Source organism: Cladophialophora bantiana, assembly GCF_000835475.1.
Source record: "Cladophialophora bantiana CBS 173.52 unplaced genomic scaffold supercont1.1, whole genome shotgun sequence".
In the NCBI taxonomy this organism is placed as follows: domain Eukaryota; kingdom Fungi; phylum Ascomycota; class Eurotiomycetes; order Chaetothyriales; family Herpotrichiellaceae; genus Cladophialophora; species Cladophialophora bantiana.
Window position 1 is genome coordinate 1934786 of NW_015971575.1, and position 18628 is coordinate 1953413.

Genomic DNA, 18628 nt, shown 5'->3' on the forward strand with positions numbered 1-18628 from the left:
ATCAAAGCCGAAAGCCTCTCGTATTCTGAAGCTTCTACAGGTTCAAAATCCTCCCTCAGTCGCCAGCATGAATGCTTCACGTCTATTGACCAGGCGCCTCGCCAGTCGCCCACTGACTGCAGGCGTATCACGACGCTGCATCTGCACCACCTCGTCACGTCTCAACGAGAACCCTCGAGTCCACCCCAATGCTGAAGAGTACCGCAAATACCAGAAGGAGAGGGCGGACAACCCACACATGACAAACACTAATTCTACCATTCACAACGAGATGCCTTCGGTGGGGAAGGATGCACCTCCGCCAGAAATGCTGAGTTCTGCCGATCCCAACTACGTCCCCAAGGACAGAGTTCCCGAGAACACAGACAAGATGACAGGAGGAACCCAGCCGGGAGACCCCAACAAAGTAAGCCGACCAGAATATGCTGTTGGTGAAATGGAGGGCATCTCGTTTCGAGTTGAGCCTTTACGTCGCACGGGGGAAGATCTTCCCACCATGAGAGCCAGATTACTATGTCGGTGCACACCCCGAGATGCAATACTATGCATCAGGGAGATTTCGAACTTCCCAGGAGTTTTGCTAACGTGTTTCGATAGACCAAAGCAGGAAGCGAGGGACATTAGAATCCGACCTCCTCCTCTCCACTTTTGCAGCCGAGAATCTTTCCTCCATGAGCAGAACCCAACTCGAGCAGTACGATTTCCTTCTGGACGAAAACGACTGGGACATCTACTATTGGGCAACGCAATCCCCAGCCAATGCGCCCACATCGCTCGAGACTGCGGAAGGTGCCACGAGCGAAAAGAAGAACCAGACCACCGACTACACCTCTCCCGCCAACCCGGGACAAACTCAAGAGACCGATGCATGGAGGCAGGGAGCTCCGCGCGGAGAGTGGGCTCAAACTATAGGGACTTTCAGACCGGCGTATAGACCCGTGCCGCAACGGTGGAAGGACAGCGAGATTCTGAACATGCTACGCAGGCATGTCAAGGAAAGGAGTGCTGGCGGCGTTCTGGAGGATGTCAAGGCGACTCCCAACAGCAAGGGCAACGGTAGTGGTCTTGGGAGAATGCCCGACGTCCAAATCTTTGATTGAGCTTGTTTTGAAGCTTGTACATTACCCCAAGTACTATCCAATAAGCACCAAAAAGGTGGGAATGTGTTTCTCCATCTTTTCTTCACCGCAGGTTCCTCGCATGTGGCCTTTGTGCCGACGGTCGGCGCGGCTTCATCGGTCGAAGGGCCGTCGCTGTGGCATCTGTATTGTGTGGAGATGGTTTTATAAGCAGCCCACGAGGCCGAAGTGTAACTGGTGGAAGCTTCACAAACCTGCGGATCTCGTACCAAGTGAGTGGCAGCACGGTACGAAGATTGTGAGGCACTTTGAGGGCATCTCCAACAATCTAGCACCACCACGAGGCGTTCCATCCACCTTCTTCCCTGTTGAGATCGATAACCGCATCCGACCCGCCAATTGGAAATTGATTACCGCGGAATCACCCCCCCATTGCGCTGCTTCAGGCTGCTCCTTCGAACATTCTTCGACTGCTTGCTGTACGATCGATGTTCCATCGCGATTGTTTTCGAGCCTTTGAAATCATAGTCGGTTATACGATCGTCGTCACTCATATTTTTCTCCTTCAAAGATGGCCTTCTTTACTCTGCGTCGGGATTTCACTCCTCCCTCAGCTTCGCTCACTCCCTCACCCGCTGGCCCTTTACGTTCTCTGTGTCTAGAACTTGGCTAGTATCTTGTGCTCCTGTATGACTCACGTCGTCCCGATTCTTCCCTTAGTCCCTCGAGAAAATCTCCTCTGGAGCCACAGACACCAAGCCTTTGCCGGCAATGGCAGACCTAGAAGCAAAGCAAGCGGAGAGGAAGGAGCTCTTCTTGGATGTCCCGCTTCAGTATCCAGCCTCGTTGACCCCCGTTTCAACGAATCCAAGTCAGCCTCGCCCCAGTCTCCACTCTGGTCGATCTTACGTAGACGGACACAGCACATACTTCAGTGAGCCTGAGCCTGAAGGTGGCCCGGACCAGCCGCAAGAGGTGGATGTTGAGAGCCCCTCGAAGACGTTCGAAGTGGGTTGGGATGGTCCGGATGACCCCATGAATCCCCAAAACATGCATCCCGCAAAGAAATGGACGGTTGTCACAACCCTGGCCTTTGGCTCCTTGTGTGTGACGTGCACTTCCTCGCTCTATACGATCACCTATGGTTAGTACAAAGCCATCGGTTCCTTCAGTGAGGTTCCGATACTGACGGTGCGACAGAACAAATGGACGCAGAGTTTGGCAACTCACGGATTGTCGCAACCCTCGGCCTGGCTCTTTTCGTCTTTGGCTTGGGGTTGTCCCCGATGCTTCTGGGTCCCTTATCCGAGTTTTATGGTCGCCGCCCGATATATATTCTTGGATATATCTTCTTCACCATCTGGCTGTTCCCCTGTGCTTTTGCTCAGAATATTCAGACTATGTTGATAGCCCGATTCCTGGATGGCTTTTCGGGAAGCGCCTTCCTGTCTGTTGCAGGCGGGACGGTCGGAGATATGTTCAATCGCGACCAGCTTCAAGCCCCAATGATGATATATACGGCTTCTCCTTTTATTGGCCCAGGGCTTGGCCCCGTCATAGGAGGGTTTATCAATTACAACACCTCCTGGCGGTGGTCGTACTACGTGCTCCTGATATGGTCCGGAGTGATGGTGATCGCGATTACTTTGATCGTTCCGGAGACATACATGCCGGTGGTTCTGAGGAAGAAAGCGCAAAAGATGCGGAAAGAGACTGGGGATGAGAGATTCAAGGCTCCAATTGAGGTTTACGAGAAATCCATTTTCTGGACGGTGGTGAGGTCTCTGTATCGTCCTTTCATGCTTCTCTTCTTGGAACCCATGTGTTTCAACCTGTGCCTGTTCTCCTCCATCCTTCTGGGAATTCTATACCTCTTCTTCGGAGCTTTCAATCTCGTCTTCACCGAGGTCTATCACTTCAAGGTTTGGCAGGTCGGCCTGTCTTTCCTCGGCCTCATGATTGGAATGATCTTGGCGATATTATCCGACCCCATCTGGCACAAGAACTACCTCCGACTACTCCGGAACCGAGAGGAGAGCACAGGAGAACGCAAGTCAGAACCGGAATACCGACTTCCACCCTCGATATTTGGGGGATGGTTCTGCGTGGTCGGACTGTTCTGGTTTGCATGGACCATCTATCCAAGTGTTCACTCCATCGTCCCCATCGTCGGCAGCGGCTTTTTCGGATTCGGCACCATTCTTGTTTTCACGGGAGTTTTCACCTTTCTGGTCGAGGCGTATCCGCTCTATGCAGCTAGCGCTCTGTCGGCCAATTCGTTTGCACGGAGCTCGTTTGCAGGCGCATTTCCCCTGTTCGGCGTCCAGATGTACAACAAGCTTGGCTTCCATTGGGCCACGACGCTTCTGGCATTTCTCTGCTTGATCATGGCGCCGTTCCCCTATCTGTTCTTCATTTACGGGAAAAGACTGCGGCAGAAGAGCAGATTCACCACCTTTCCTGGATGAACGAGGGCATAATTAGCAACTTGGCCAGAGTGCGGGGACTGGACTCTCTTTTCATTTTTATAAATTACCATACAAATCCAGTGGTTCCGGGAGGTTGGACCGGGCCATGCGAAGCTTACTCTTCGGCATTACGAATCTGTAGGTCCATTTGCTGAGTAGAGTTGCAATAGACAAAATCAACCGGCAAGTCTGAAATAGTCGACAGCCACTCCCCCCTCTTCTCGTCCCCTCTGTCCATACAGGGCCAGCTACATCTGTCGCGGCAGTCTCCCTCACCTGTTAAAAAGGGGGCGACGAAAGGGGCTCCCGATATCAGGGGGCTGTCAGACCGATTCCTGCGATGAGGTGGTGGAAACGCACTTTGATAGGACGGCCCTGTCTTACACCGCATCAAGCATTGTCAATCAATGAATACGAACACGGTCGTTTTAGCCATGGAGTGAAGGGGGATGCACCGTGTTGCTGTGCTTCGCATGGCGTGGCATTAGGGGTGTGCGCTCAGGTTTTGGGGCATGGGCCCGATCACAATGGGCAATGCAAAAGAGTTAGTCGAGACCAATCGCGCACGTCGGTTCCAGGACAATATTGGGTTGCACCAGACGCGATGCAGTGAGTGCTCCAGGATGGTTGCACAAATCCTGATGGTGAGCACGTGTCGAGTAATCTTGTCGGTGTGTTTGTCTCCCTGAGGATGGTCAGGGATCCGTGCGTCCATGGAGAGGACGGATTCTATAGATTTGGGTACTTGTCGAGCGAGGAGACGTAGGTCCTCCTGGCGCTCCCGTAAAGATGTGCCTTCGCGAATGTCAGTCCGGAGTGCGGAACTGCCTTCCAGGGCAACATATGTAGAGCCTGAGCCGACGAATTCCGGGAGGGTCGGGTGAAAACGGGCAGCCTTGTCTGGAAGTCATACCGAGGCATACGGATCCCTCTCGCCCTTCATGAATCCCCGACTAAACAAGTGATTGGCGATTCTGAAGTCTCACCCCAATTTTCCTAGAGACATTGCTGCCCAAAGGTGCGGATGTTTCAACCTGCGGGAGCGGGGGTCGTGGTGGTTGTGCAAGAGAGGAAGCCAAGCGTGAACTTTGAATTTGCCGAAGTAGGAGTAGGGGATGAGTTAAGCTAGTACCTCGTACCTACGCTTGGTATTACAGGTAGTTAAGGTAAGGCAGTCACCGAGCACTCAGGCACTGGGGGGTGGCACCTGGAGAGGTAATTCGACGAGTTGGTTAAATGGTGACTCGGGTGGCTAGAGATGCCGAGGGAATTAAGTCAGTGGCTCGATGGCCATGCATGATGCCTAGCTCAGTACTGGGTGAACCGGTGGCACTGCCACCAGGGGGGCGGGCTGCTCGGTGGGTACCGAGGACGGTAACAAAGCATCATCAGGCTGACGACTCAACTGGGGGTGCTCGGTGCTCGGTGCCAGGTGCCAGGTGCAGAGCTGCTGAACCTCCATGAGCTGTGAGGCGTGAGCCCATCAGCCCCTCACCCGCGCCCGCGTCCTTCCCTTCAGGCGTTGCAAGGTTTTGTGGGGTCGCTTATAGTTAAAAGAAGCCTAGCAAATCATCACTGGCACTAATCTAATAATTGCGCGAGCGAGAGTCCTTTACTCGCACACTCTTGGGAGCGAGAAACTCTCACCTCGACGCTCCTTCCTCCCTTCTGTTCCTCACTCCCGACTCCCTTTTCCTGCACGTCGCAGGTGAAACTCCTGCCTCTGCGTCGACGCGACGGCGGATTTTTTGCATTGACAGCGCCACATTAGGCTGCTCTGATATCAGCTACGTTTCTGCAAGCAAAACTGACTCCGCACCCCGAGGCGCGGCCGAAGCCTGGCTGGAGGGAGGAGACTGGAGACTGAACCCTTGACGCTTGACGCCGCCCGCCCTCTTTCGGCGATCACTCTGCTGCCCGCATTTTCGATCCTGCTCGGTGCTCAACTCACTCGACCACCCACCAACCTCAAACCCAACCTCAACAATGCTTCAGCCCTGCTGACACCTGTCTTATCGGACGCTGGTGCTGAGAGCGACGACTTGCATTCCTCCTGACGACCACTAATCCTCTGCCATCCGGTGCCATCGGCGCCCCTCTGTTGCCTCTCCAAGCCGCCCGCGCTACCTTTGTCCTTCCTGGCCCCTCGAGACGAAAGCACCAGAAAAGAAAAATTGCTCCTTTTGTCATACCTGGCAGTGTCGCACGACCTCTATTGCCGACCTTGTTACGCAGCCTGGCTGGCTGGAAAAGCGAGAAACCATTTGCCGTCATCCTCCAATCTTGCGCCATCGTCATACACAATTGTCGCTCTGCTTCAGAGGGAGCTGCTTCCCACGATCCAACTGCTTGGTCCCCATAGGGGGCTCGCGTTCTTGCTGCGCGCGAGTTGAGCCGACGGTTGACCTGTAAGGTAGCGGGGGCCTGCCTCTGCGAAACTGTCATTCAGTCGTTGTTTCTAACCGGGCAAAAACATTTTCGAATTCCCGTGTAACTCTGGCTGTTCTTGTGCAAGCCATCTTTTTGCGTCCGGCAGTCTCTGGCATCTCATTGATGGTTTCGTTATAACAAGATGACGGCCTCAGATGTCGAAGATGGCCACTCTCGTTCGGCCTCTCCTGACGACAGTGGGACCGAACACGTCCAAGTGAATATGGCCGAAGGTCAGAGTAAGAACGACGTGAGAAGCAAGCAACAAAATGGAGCCCAACCGACCAATCCAAAGGATCCTTCTCGCCCCCGTAGAAAAAAGGCACGTAGGGCATGTTACGCTTGCCAACGTGCCCATTTGACCTGTGGTAGGTGGGCTTTTTAAAATATCCCCCAAAAGATAACCCGTCATCCTCCATTGCTGACACCCTTTTGTAGGCGACGAGAGACCATGCCAAAGGTGCATAAAACGAGGCCTCCAGGATGCGTGTCAGGACGGCGTCAGGAAGAAGGCAAAATATCTGCACGATGCGCCCAACGAGGCCCTCATGCCTGGGGTTGGAGGGAACCCCTACAACCATGCGGCGGCGAAAGCAAGCTCGACTGTGGGCAATGAAACCCCCCATCAACAACCCTTCTTTCAACAAACGCCGACGTACAACAATTTTCCCACGCCCGCGCATATGCCTCCTCCACTGCTCCACGAGAGAAGTATGAGCACGACTAGCTTCACTCAGCAGTCACCACTGGCCACAAATTTTCCAAATGTCGCATCGCAAGTTCCGCTGCAAAGCCCTGTAATTGGTGCCGATCAGTCGAATTCCACCAACATGACTGCCGCCGGCTGGCCAGGGCAGATGTATGGTGATGATGCCATGTTCAACTTCGACATTGCCAGTATGAACTTCGGAAACCACTATGGTGCATTAGAGTTCGGAATGCTCGGTCATATGGCTACCAATGCGGGAGATACTCCTCCTAGCGACACGGCGACACGAAGCGGTTCTATCACACAGCAGCAGCAATATCGTATGCCCTTCAGCTTCAGCGAGAGTCCGACGGCCCGGCAACAGATATACGGCGAAGCAATATTACCAGATTGGTCCAATGGGGCTGACCCATATAGCGGCCATGGACACGGTCGCCATATGGCTCCCAACGCGTTTGCCATAGAATCTAACGCGGTTAATTGGACCTCCCCGGACACGAATGGCACGCCCAACAATGCGGTCAAATTCGAAGAGTCACCGTTGATGACCAACACAGGTCTTCAGGTGCCGCCATCAGCCCTGGATGGCGGCCCGGTCATTCATTCAACCGGACCCTTGGATGGCAGGAACAACCGGCCCCCTCCTTCTATCTCGACTCCGCAGTTGAAGGCCAAATCTCAGCTGCCCGTCAAGTCTTTGAAGCGGCCTAAGGATCCGTCATCGATCTACACCTCCGTCACCCAGCCTTATCCTTATACGGCAGGGTTCCACAGCTTTATTGCATACCTTCAGAAACGATTTGCCGCACATCCTTCCAAGACACTTGCCATAGCCAAGTCATTGGCGTCGATCCGACCATCGTTCATTGCGACAACCAAGACTTTGAACAGGGAAGACCTGATCTTCATGGAAAAGTGTTTCCAGCGGACATTATGGGAATATGAAGGTTTCATTGAGGGTGTAGGTACTCCAACAATTGTGGCGAGGAGGACTGGAGAAGTTGCAGCTGTGGGCAAGGAATTCCAAATCCTCACCGGGTGGACGAAGAATGTGCTGCTTGGTCGGGCGCCCAACCTGAATGTGAATCGCGGTCATTCCGGGCAAACACCCGGCACCGGGTCTGGGGCTAATACTGCTCGACAAACGGGGAGTAACACCCCCACGCAACGACTGATGTTTGAGACCGAGAACGGCGAGAAACGACCACAACCGGTGTTTCTTGCCGAACTGCTCGACGATGAGTCCGTGGTTCAGTTTTATGAGGATTTTGCGAGACTTGCGTTCGGAGACAGTCGAGGCAGTGTTTGTGGCAGGGCCAAACTCCTTAAATATCGGACAAAAGACGATGAACTCGCCCAGAATCTCAACGTCGAGGCCGAGGCTCGAACCGAAGATGGCCGTCAAGGTCAACCAGAGCTGCGACGGCAAGACTCCCGTCGTCAGCATGAAATGAAGCGGGAGCGTGATGGTATTTCTGGCGAAAAGGGTATGCAAAAACTGGGATCTGCCGACGGGAAGGTGGATTGCACATATTGCTGGACGGTGAAACGTGACGTGTTTGATATACCCATGCTTATTGTTATGAATGTGAGTTCTCCCTCCTGCTTCGTCCCTTCATTTTTGGCACACTAACAGGAGACAAAGTTTTTGCCTTGTATATAGGCGGTCCAAAAGTTTTGCAATTCACGACTGTTCTGTGTATCAACTGGAGGGGTGTGGTGGGATTGGTCACACTGGGCACACCTTCTGGAAGACTGGGCCGGGGTGGTTGATGGAATCTGACCTGGCAATGGATCCGATAAAGGACGTTTGTGGATACCCGGCAACTTCGTGAGTACGTTATATAACTATGATCCTTTTGGGGGGGTCAGGAAACTTGAAACGGGGACCGTAGCGGGACCGTTGCACAAGACTCAGTTTCCTGGCCTGGGAAGCCTGGCATTGTCTATGAATTCAAAAAATTGCTGAGGCAGAACTACTCTCTATTTGAGTGCGAAAGTAGACCAAGGGCCCCCCCTTCCCCGAACCAGGCTTCGATGTCTATACGATCGTCCCCCCACCAATTGACGGTACCCATTCTACCTATATCTACGCCCCTTCCCCTTCACGCCTTCCTTCAGTCGTGGATGTCGTAAGTTTACTCCTTCTTGCTCAGCACCTCCATCTCCAGCTTGTGCGTATCGACATTGTCCATCCACGAGAAATCCGTCAACCAGGCCTCCCACTCGTCGCGGCGGAAGCGCTGGTATGTTTCCCGGTCCAGGCTGCGCGCGGCGACGGCGCAGTCGATCCTGATATCCTCGACAAGCGCGTCGACGCTGACGTAGTCGTACTCGGGCCGGATGTAGCCCAGCACCAGCAGGTTGAGGGCGGCGCCGTAGAAGTCGCGCGGGAAGTCGTGTAGGATGTGGATTTCCACGCTGCGCACGGTGTTTTTGTAGAATGGGTTGTACCCGATGGAGAGGACAGCGGGGTGGATCGAGACTATGGGCTCTACCGCTGTTGATGCTGCGGGTGTTGAGGAAGGGGGTGGCGTCGTGGAATCTGAGGTGCTAGCGCCAGTGGCAGAGGGACAGCTCTTGAGCGATAGGCCCACGAAGCCGTAGTAGATTCCGCTCGGCAAGTCTGGGTGGGTGGTCGAGAGGCCTTCGGTGGGGATATTGGCCGTGGGAATGCCGAGCTGGATTTGACCCGAGGGGAGCAGATGTGGTTAGTGTTTTTCTTTTCTTCGGTTCTTCTCTTTGAATTCTTGGGTTCTCTCTTGTGCTGGGGGGATATTGAGTAGAGATTGAGGACTAGAGAAAGCACACTGGAGGGGAGAGGAGGGGAGAAGAGGAGCCCGCGGAAGAGGAAAAAAGGGGACGGGGTGGAATTGCGCCGAGATAAAGCCCCAGGGCCCGGACCTCGGTGCTGGACCGCCTTCTTGTGGTAGCCTCGTCTTTTCGTCTCGAGGCTGCTTGACGGAAAGGTTGCTCGGAGAATGCAGCGGAGGACCTTCCCCGTATTCGTGGTCCGGGGACGCCAGAGACGCTCGTGGCCAGCTCTAATAAGTCCATTCGCATGGTACCCCGGAAGGAATCGACATTCTTGACGTAGGCAGCTTGTTTGTTTCCTCGCTCGCTCGATCCGAAACGCAATTCTTCTTCTCTCCTCCCTCCCACTCTGGACCGGAAGAAGATCTCACTAGCACCGTAGACAAATGGCAAGATACCAACGCACCAAAAGGCCAGCGTCGGCCAATACAAGATCTTTCCTTATTTTTCTTGTTTGCAAGGCCGATCGAAGGCCAAAGAGCAAAAAGAGAACGACATTCAACGAAACGAAAGCAAACGGTGAAAAAGATGGCACACTGCTCGCTCACCTCTCTACTGCCCCTCCCAAACCCCTTGATCACCGGCCCGCACAACTTGATAGGAAACGGCGCCTCAGGCCCCGCTTCGGGCCCGGCGTATGGGTCGCGTGGACCGTCTGGTCGCATATCTTCGGTATTTCCTCTCCTGCGGCGGGAACCTGGTCTGAATCGAGCCGAGGATAGCGCTCTGGGGCCGAACTAGGTAGATGGATGGATAGAAGAGAGATAAGACGAGGTCGGGTGCAATCGGACGGACGGGGTTGGTTGACTGGCGAGCTGATATGTGCGTAGACGTTCTATGTGCGTCGTGTTCTTGTTGGTGGTCTTGTTGCTTCCGTTGTCGTCGTCGCAATCGTGGTCGTAGTCAGCGCCGTCGTCGATATCGGATCTCGTCTAAGGGTTTTTCTTTCTTTCCTCTCTCAATCGCGGTGCTTCCTATCGGCAGTCTTGTCTAATTCACGGCCTGTCGCGGATCTAATCAACACCTTAGAAACGTAGGCTGTGATCGCAGAATGCAGGGACTCAAAGACCAAAGCAGCTTCGCCGAAACTGGTGGAATTCCGAGAACGACAATGGATTGATGGAATAGTCATCAATTGCGGAGCGGAAGATGAAGTCTTGGATGCAGCCGGCCAATCGGATCCAGCGCCTTCGGTCAGCCTTGTCCGCCTGAGTCATGCACATAAATTCGAAGCCGAAATCGGCCAGTTGGTCGCGATCGATACGAGAGTATTGAGGGCAATCAGGGATGAGCCAAGTTAAGTACTGGGTAGTATTCATCGTTCATTCACGGCTTCTTCTAATCTATACATCACCTCGACTATACGAACCGGGCCACCACACATCGCCCCCAAGCTCTATACATTAGCCGAATACCCAACACTCGGCAGGCGTCCAGTACTCCTCTTTCTTTCGGCCCATTTCCTCAATTCGTCAACCCAAAACACGGTGCTGCTGATGCACACCAGGGAGATCAGGTCCCACAGACCCAGCGCCTCGGTCTGAAACACCCGTTGCAAAAATGGCAAGTATATGACACAGAGTTGGCCCGCGAGACTGCCCGCGACCGCATAGTTGAACATTTTGTTTCCAAAGAGCTTGATTTCGCCAAACAGCACCGACTTGGATTCCGAGCGGCAAGTCAGCGCATTGAACATGTCAAAAAGCACAAACGTCGTGAAGGTCATGGTGGTGTCGCGTTTGGTTACCACTCGCGTGCGGAGAGGCGTCGAGTTGACCACCGACGGGTCGACCGACGGATCGTCAATGTCCACCATCTCTCGGAGATAGATGAAAAGAGTGCCCATCATGATGAGAGAGGCGGATGTCAGGACGCGGCGGATGAGCCGTTTGGTCAGTACGTTCGCGTTTCGAGGTCGCGGTGGCTGCATCATCACCAGGGGATCGACGGGTTCAACCCCAAGTGATTGAGCAGGAGGCCCATCCATGAGTATATCTGAGACAAATTAGTCGGTAACCCGGGAAGTATTTGTGGCAGGGGACTTACTGATCCAAAGAATCTGCATGGCATTGAGCGGATTCTTGAAACCAAACATGGTACTGAGAAGGACCAAACTTAGCGCCGCGACGCTCGTGCTCAACTGGAAAGTGATAAAGTTCTGAATATTGAAGAAGATACCCTTTCCCTGTTCAATGGCTCGGAGAATGGTGGAGAAGTCGTCGTCAGTCAGGATCATATCGGCCGCCTCCTTGGCCACATCTGTTCCTAGCCTTCCCATGGCAACTCCAATATCGGCCTTTTTGAGCGCTGGTGCATCGTTGACCCCATCTCCGGTCATGGCAACGACGTCGCCCCGAGCTTGGAGAGCTCGAATAATCTTCATCTTGTGTTCTGGGCTAGTCCGAGCAAAGATATTTGTCTTGCCAATAGCTTCCGACAATTCTTGCTCTGACAAGCGATCAAGCTCATCGCCTCGGAGCACGGACCTCGAAGCTGAACTTGCAGGGTTCACTGGCATCCCGAGGTTCTTCGCGATCGCCACCGCAGTGGTCTCTGCATCGCCAGTGATCATAATGACCTTGACTCCTCCATTCATCAACCGTCGGATGGATCTGTTCACATGTTTTCGTGGAGGATCATTCATCCCAACCAGCCCAGCAAAACATAGGCTGGTAAAGACATCCGTTTCTGACTCGACAGGCTTCTTATTTCCCGATGGCGTGGAACTCCTGCTGTTCTGCCGTGTCTTGTTCCTGAGGACGCCACTCGCAAATCCAATCACCCTGAGTCCCTCCTCAGCCATTGCTTGCGCCGCCGCATGAGCTTCTTTTCGACGACTCTCGTCGAGCACGACTTCTTGACCATCCTTGGTCAAATACGTGTCCGACCTGATCAAAATTTGTTCCAGGGAGCCTTTGATGTAAGCCGTCTCGGAACCCAGCCCATAGCCGTTGGTCATCTCGCCCAGAGCGCTGCCAATGACGACGCCCATCCACTTTCTCTCGGAACTAAATGGTGTTTCGCTCGTTCGCGGCCCAATCTTTTCACGAATATCGTCTTCACCGTGCGCATCCAACAGATCGAGCATGGCTATGTCAGTGGGTTGGCCCAGCCATCGACTCTTGGTGACTGTGGATGATCTATCTCTAGTAGAGGACAGCACCGCAGCTGAGGCAGCAGTAGCAGGGGTCCCGGATGCATTCTGAGAAAGTCGACCGTTGTTTGCGATATTGCCAATTCGGAGAATGGCTTTAGTCGCGGATGTAAGTACTGCTGTGGGGTTGACAGGGAATGGCTTGCCTACGTCGAAATGCCACAATTTGGTCACGGTCATGTGGTTGAGAGTCAATGTCCCCGTCTTGTCGCTGCAGACCACGTTTACCGAACCTAGTGTCTCGACGCTCGGCAGCTTCCGAACGATCGCTCCACGTTTGGCCATTCGCAACACTCCAAGTGCAAGAGTGACTGTGACAATGATGGGCAAGCCTTCAGGAATTGCGGCAACGGCCAAAGATACTCCGATGGTGAACAGATCTAACAGTTTCTTGCCTTGAACAAGACCAATGATTATAATGACTCCGATGACGACAAAGGACATGTAGCTGAGTTGCTTTCCCAACAAATCCATCGATTGCTGCAGAGGTGTCCGAGGTGCCTCGATTTCCTGAAGTGACAACGAAATCGTCCCGAACTCAGTCTTTCCTCCGGTGGCGATGACAATGCCTTCCCCGTGACCAGACCGCACCAGTGTTCCCATGAACGCAATATTGTGCTGCTCATTGAGGCGCACGTCGGCGCCCACTGTGCCAGCTGCATTGTATGGTTCGGGTGTGCCATGATGCTCTGACCTCCGAACTGTCGGGTCCAGAGCGGTAGGGAACTTTTCCACGGGCTCATTTTCACCGGTCAGATTGGATTCGTCGATTGTCAGCTCGGCAGCATGAGTGATTCTGATGTCGGCAGGGATGCGGTCGCCGGTGGCAAAGATAACCAGGTCTCCCACGACGAGCTGAGACGCAGGGATTGTGGTAGACGACTTTTCCTCAGGCGGAAGCGCAGCGCCGTTTGCCAACGGCTCCATCTCAATAGCTTCGCTTTCAGCAGCTTGATTCCTAGTCGTGTACGTGGTCGACCTAGGAGCCGATCGTCTAACGTGGGCATAATGGGGGACCAGGCGATGCAGGGCCTCCAGGGACTTCTCCGACCGGTACTCCTGCACAAAAGCGACGGTGACAACGATGGTGACCGCAAGAGCAATACTGACAGCATCATCCTTGTTACCGATGAAGAGTGAGATGGCAGCCGATGCCAGGAGCAGAAGGATCAGGGTCTCCTTGAACTGCTTGAGAAACCTCAGCCATAACGGCTCCTCCTCTTCATGGGGCAGTTCATTGGGCCCATCCTTTGCCAATCGCGCATGTGCTTCGGTCCGTAGCAAGCCCTGAGAGACGGAAGTCTTCAAACGCTCGGCCGTTTGTTGGGGGCTGAGGAGGGAATAGGAGGACGTTATCGAGGAGGAGGTGGAAGCGTAGCGGGCTGGACTCCGTGGCCTGTTTCCTTGCGATTCTGCATTGAAGACCGGCAGTAACGTTGACATGATTGCATGGTAGCTATACTGATTGTCGCTCCATCCTCCACAAATAGTACCGTGAGAAAGAGAGTCGAGTGGAAGGTCAGGATGCAACGCAGGCACTGACAAAGGTGAATGTGAGTCTAAACAGATATCGACACTGAGGATATAAAGAGGGTGAGTATTGTTGTACGAGGAAGCCTTGAAGCGCGCAATGGGTCGGTCCAAAAGAAATGGGGGTCGCAGTAAGATAGGGCCAGATGGATCCTCTCTGACCTTCCAGTTCTCGAAATCTTGCAAATTGCAGTGACGCTTCGTCAAGACCTTGAAGGGGAAGGTCAGCCGAGACACGACAAGGCTAGTGCTACTAGTACCACTAATTAGTGCAGGCCTTGGCAAGCTCATGTTGCCCAGGTTGTGCCGTCGCGCTTTCGCTACCGCAACTTGCACCCAGCCACTCCTTGCACTCCCCTCCTGCTGCCTCTTCTTCTACCGATCATTGGCATTCCCCCAAGGTCGCACCAACCTCCAATCTCCCTTTTGTCGAGAATTCCCTCATCACTTACTCGCGTTCTTCGTCCCCCCCAGAGCGCAACCTCCTCCCAGGCTGATTCCCTCCAAAAGAAATCTCCCTCTTCACCGTCGCGCCGCCGCGCCGCTTCAAGTCAACATCGTGTCTCCCTCGGCGCGTCGATCGTTCTTCGCACTCTCCTGCAACTTACCCTCCTTTCTCCTCACTTGTCCACATGTCCCTGTGAACAGTCACGCAAATCTCGACTTCTCTCTCGCCCTCAAATGTTTTATTCAGAACAACTCCTGGCCAAGACCGGGCCTTTGGCTCGCGTCTGGCTCGCCTCCAATGTCGAGCGCAAGCTCTCAAAATCGCAAATCCTACAATCAGATATTCAGAGCAGCGTGGGCGCAATTGTTGACCAAGGACATGCCCCGATGGCTCTGCGTCTAAGTAGCCAGCTCATGCTGGGCCTGGCGCGGATCTATGGGAGAAAAGTGGTATACCTGGAGGATGATAGCAAGGTAGCCCTGACTAACCTTAGAAGGGTACGCCGCGTTGCTTCCGGTGTTGATGCGATGCTAACAATGACTAGACATCCAAATTGACTAAAAATCATGATTTGCCTGCTCATGCGACAACCGCCGCCGATCTGGATCTGCCTGAAATACTCACCGTCGATGATTTGTTCAACATGGACTTGACATTCACCATGACCCAACAGCCGACCACCACAACAGGTCAAAGCCAACAGCTCGAGGAAGATTGGACCAGCTCTCTCAATCCCCAGCAGGGTAGCACAGACTCGATGGTCGCTCCGAATGAAGGAGCTTTTTTCAATGACGACGATCTGAATCTCGACTTTGGAGAAGACGACGGTATAGACATGAATGATACCACTGTCAGCATGAATGTTGGACGAAATGCACAAACTCCGAATCGCACTGGTGATGAGGAGGGTCTTCTTTTTGACGACGACGCCGGGCTCAACCTGGATTTTGGCGAAGACATACCCATGCCGGATCAACCACATTCACCAATCTCCGCTCCCGCCGGTGATGAAGGGCCGGTGTTTGGAGGTGATGAAACTGTGCATCTACAAGAAGCGGCGGCTCGTGGACGAGATTCGGAATCTCCATTGTCAGAAGCTGATCCCGAGGTGCTTCGCGAACTCGATCAGACGTTCCAGGATCAACGGGAGGAAGAGATCGAAGAAGTGGCCGTCCAGCAGCGCCAAAGGAGTAGGAAGCAAAAACCCATCGCCCCCGATGTTGAAACCATTCTCCCCCATTCGCAGTTCAAAGCGCCAGCAGAGGACCGATCGAAAATCTTGCGCCCTCCGTCACTTCTTCCTCGGGACCCTCTTCTACTGACACTCATTAACATGCAGAAGAATGGCGACTTTGTCTTGAACGCAATGAATGACGGACGGTCAAAGAATTGGGCGCCGGAACTCCAGGGTCTGTTGTCGTTCGAAATTGTCACGAAATCCGGCCAACTCAAGCGGAAACGAGACAGCGGGATCGCTGGATTGAGCGAGGATGAGCACAGTGAAAAGTCCCCACGACTGGAAGGCCCGCGTGGTGACATGGAGGACGAGGGCGTCGAGCTCGCCGATGCTTATCGCGACATCACCCTGGAAGAGGTCCCACAACCCATGAGTGCGGGAGGCACAGCCTTGGATGATATAGTCCGGGACGAAGATGATGGAAGTATGTGTGGTGGTGATAACACCTTTGACGATACAACCATGCCACTTATTCATCCTGCAGACAGTGGTCCTATCTCAGTTGGCACGCAGCATGCAGTCCATCTCCTGCGCGAGCGACTTGGCGATGCTGGGAGTGTCCATCCATCCTCGCCGACCAAGAAATCCGTGCTTCTACAAACTCTGGTACCAGAAGGTCGAACAAGGAAAGAAGATGCCACCAAGATGTTCTTCGAGGTCCTGGTGTTGGCCACCAAAGACGCAATCAAGGTCGAGCAAGGCGACAAAGCAATAGGATTACCTGTGCGTATCAGAGCGAAGCGAGGACTGTGGGGATCGTGGGCAGAGACAAGCCCAGGCGATGATCCTGCCGCCTCCACAGCCTCTCAGCAAGTTTCTACATCGGCCTGAGTTGACTGGATTTTTGGACGATTTAGGCGTGGGCCCAAGCATTCTGCAATTCTGGATGGTCTTTTGTTTGTGCTTTTGGAAACCTCTGATACCACCTGGGACCCGGACGGATTGGGCTGGCGAGACTTGTATTTTTAGCGGGTTTGAAGGGGGCCGAGGTTGGCGAGAGAAGCGTTTTGGATACAGGGCTTTTATGGCAAAGGTTACGAGCATGAAAGCGCAGGCGCGTGCAGGGCTCGGCTGGTGTTGCGCAGCCGTGGATGGACACCCCAGTACTCAGTACACTGCAGATAGTGTTTTAGGTCTAGATTGAAGACACGTCTCTGTCTTCAAAGGAGGTTGCTCGACTTTCAACTGCTCCATGGAAACATTCGTCGGATCGTACTTGGGCGAGTGAATGGAGCCTCACCAGCCCCCCAGGGGCTCGAATCCTTCGGACCCTGCGACTCAGGCCTTTGGCGGATTCGAAGCTTAAATCCACTTCTCCCTCATCTCTCATTTCTGCTGCCAGCAGGAGGTACACATAGCAGTTTGCCCATCTGCCTTCACCAACGCACCCTCGAGGCCTTGAAGTCTCGACATCGAGGCGACAACCTGATGGCCAAAGTGATGGGTGTGGCCTGTTTGTGTGTCTGTCCTGTAAGTCAGGCAAACCATGCTAACGTTATTAACCACTTGACCTGCCTTGACAAAGCCCATTGAGGCCTTGACCTTCTGCAGTGGTTGTAGCTTCAATCAGCCTACCAGCCACCTTTCGATAGCTTCCTGACCCATCAGTAGCTGCTTGGAGACGCTAGTTTCCACCGAGGAAAGGGCAGGAAAGGGCCACATGTGTGTGCAAAGGGCGGGTTCCCTGCAAGGTCGGGGCCAACTGTGCCACTTGAGAGCCTCACGAAAGGCAGATAACAACTAGCCCATGCTACACCTGGAGCGTAACGGCAACGTTAAACACCAAGTTCGACCTAGCCTTTCGGATGCCAATGTCCTCCTTAATCTCTCTGCCAGTTCAGATATTGACATTGCCATGGAACTAACTGAACCCGATATACCAAGGGATGATGTTAACAGCATATGTACTTCGAGCTCGTTCGTACTGCATCGAGTGCACAAGACAACTTCAACAATCGCTGTAAGCGAACAGGATTCGGATTGGTAGCCTATCCAGGCCCCTCCAATCAGTCCTACACCTATGACGACGTTAAGATTTTGCGCATGGGCGAATATTTCGAGGCGTAGGCTCTCTTCTGGAAGAGGACGCCTGACTGACGCCTGGAGGCTCCAGTTTTCAGCTGTCGCGCTCAGTTTTTCTTGCTTGGTCGAAATCATCCCAATATTTACTGTTACGAGCACGATGAGCCAGTGCAAATGGTGCTGGCTCTAATGCGGCCCAGAGCGCCAGAGACGGCTTGAAAATCTCCAGGAAGTGGACGAGGAAAGTCGTGGTCTTCTCAGATCACTCATCTTGGTCCTTGATCATACCATGGCACATCTCTGCTTTAAGAGCGATCATTATCATTCTTGGATCGATCTACGAGCCCTTCATTCCACAAATTGTCAGCTTCCCTGTGGAACAGATGGATGTAACTTCTCCGGATGCAACAATAGAACAAGTGCTCGGCCTTCACTATTTCAGCTTCTCCCAGTCTCTAAGAGGATTCACGGTTACCGGAATCTACGGTGGTTCCTTTCCTCCACCCATGCCGTCCTGTCCTAGAGGAAAATTGAACCTGGAAACCATTCTGGCCAGTCGGCTGGGGTTCGAAATGCGAGCAGAGCCAATTCCGCTCTCAATTTTGCAACTTTACTGCACAAAAATTTGCTGAGCAGGGCGAAATCGTGCATCAATCGTGCGATTTCTCCTTTCCCAAAGTCAATGCTCTGCAGGCGACCTTCGAGGCCGGTGTCGATAACGACTTCGGATGTTCCGA

At 53.5% G+C, this 18628-nt stretch overlaps 5 protein-coding genes across 5 annotated transcripts; 4 read left to right on the plus strand and 1 right to left on the minus strand.

Moving 5' to 3' along the window:
• Positions 1-67: 67 nt before the first annotated feature.
• Positions 68-1100, plus strand: Z519_00705 (uncharacterized protein; the record flags this gene model as incomplete). The annotated part of the gene is made up of 2 exons (XM_016758462.1): positions 68-515; positions 598-1100. 2 exons carry the CDS (start codon positions 68-70, stop codon positions 1098-1100), a joined length of 951 nt encoding a protein of 316 aa, XP_016625711.1.
• Positions 1101-1850: 750 nt separating this feature from the next.
• Z519_00706 (uncharacterized protein) lies at positions 1851-3547 on the plus strand (the record flags this gene model as incomplete). The annotated part of the gene is made up of 2 exons (XM_016758463.1): positions 1851-2223; positions 2280-3547. The coding sequence occupies 2 exons, from the start codon at positions 1851-1853 to the stop codon at positions 3545-3547; spliced, it is 1641 nt and encodes a 546-aa protein (XP_016625712.1).
• Positions 3548-6119: 2572 nt separating this feature from the next.
• Positions 6120-8319, plus strand: Z519_00707 (uncharacterized protein; the record flags this gene model as incomplete). The annotated part of the gene is made up of 2 exons (XM_016758464.1): positions 6120-6303; positions 6416-8319. 2 exons carry the CDS (start codon positions 6120-6122, stop codon positions 8317-8319), a joined length of 2088 nt encoding a protein of 695 aa, XP_016625713.1.
• Positions 8320-8824: 505 nt separating this feature from the next.
• On the minus strand, positions 8825-14097 carry Z519_00708 (uncharacterized protein; the record flags this gene model as incomplete). The annotated part of the gene is made up of 4 exons (XM_016758465.1): positions 8825-9367; positions 10049-10155; positions 11028-11495; positions 11547-14097. The coding sequence occupies 4 exons, from the start codon at positions 14095-14097 to the stop codon at positions 8825-8827; spliced, it is 3669 nt and encodes a 1222-aa protein (XP_016625714.1).
• Positions 14098-14865: 768 nt separating this feature from the next.
• Positions 14866-16700, plus strand: Z519_00709 (uncharacterized protein; the record flags this gene model as incomplete). The annotated part of the gene is made up of 2 exons (XM_016758466.1): positions 14866-15129; positions 15177-16700. The coding sequence occupies 2 exons, from the start codon at positions 14866-14868 to the stop codon at positions 16698-16700; spliced, it is 1788 nt and encodes a 595-aa protein (XP_016625715.1).
• Between the last annotated feature and the right edge of the window lie 1928 nt (positions 16701-18628).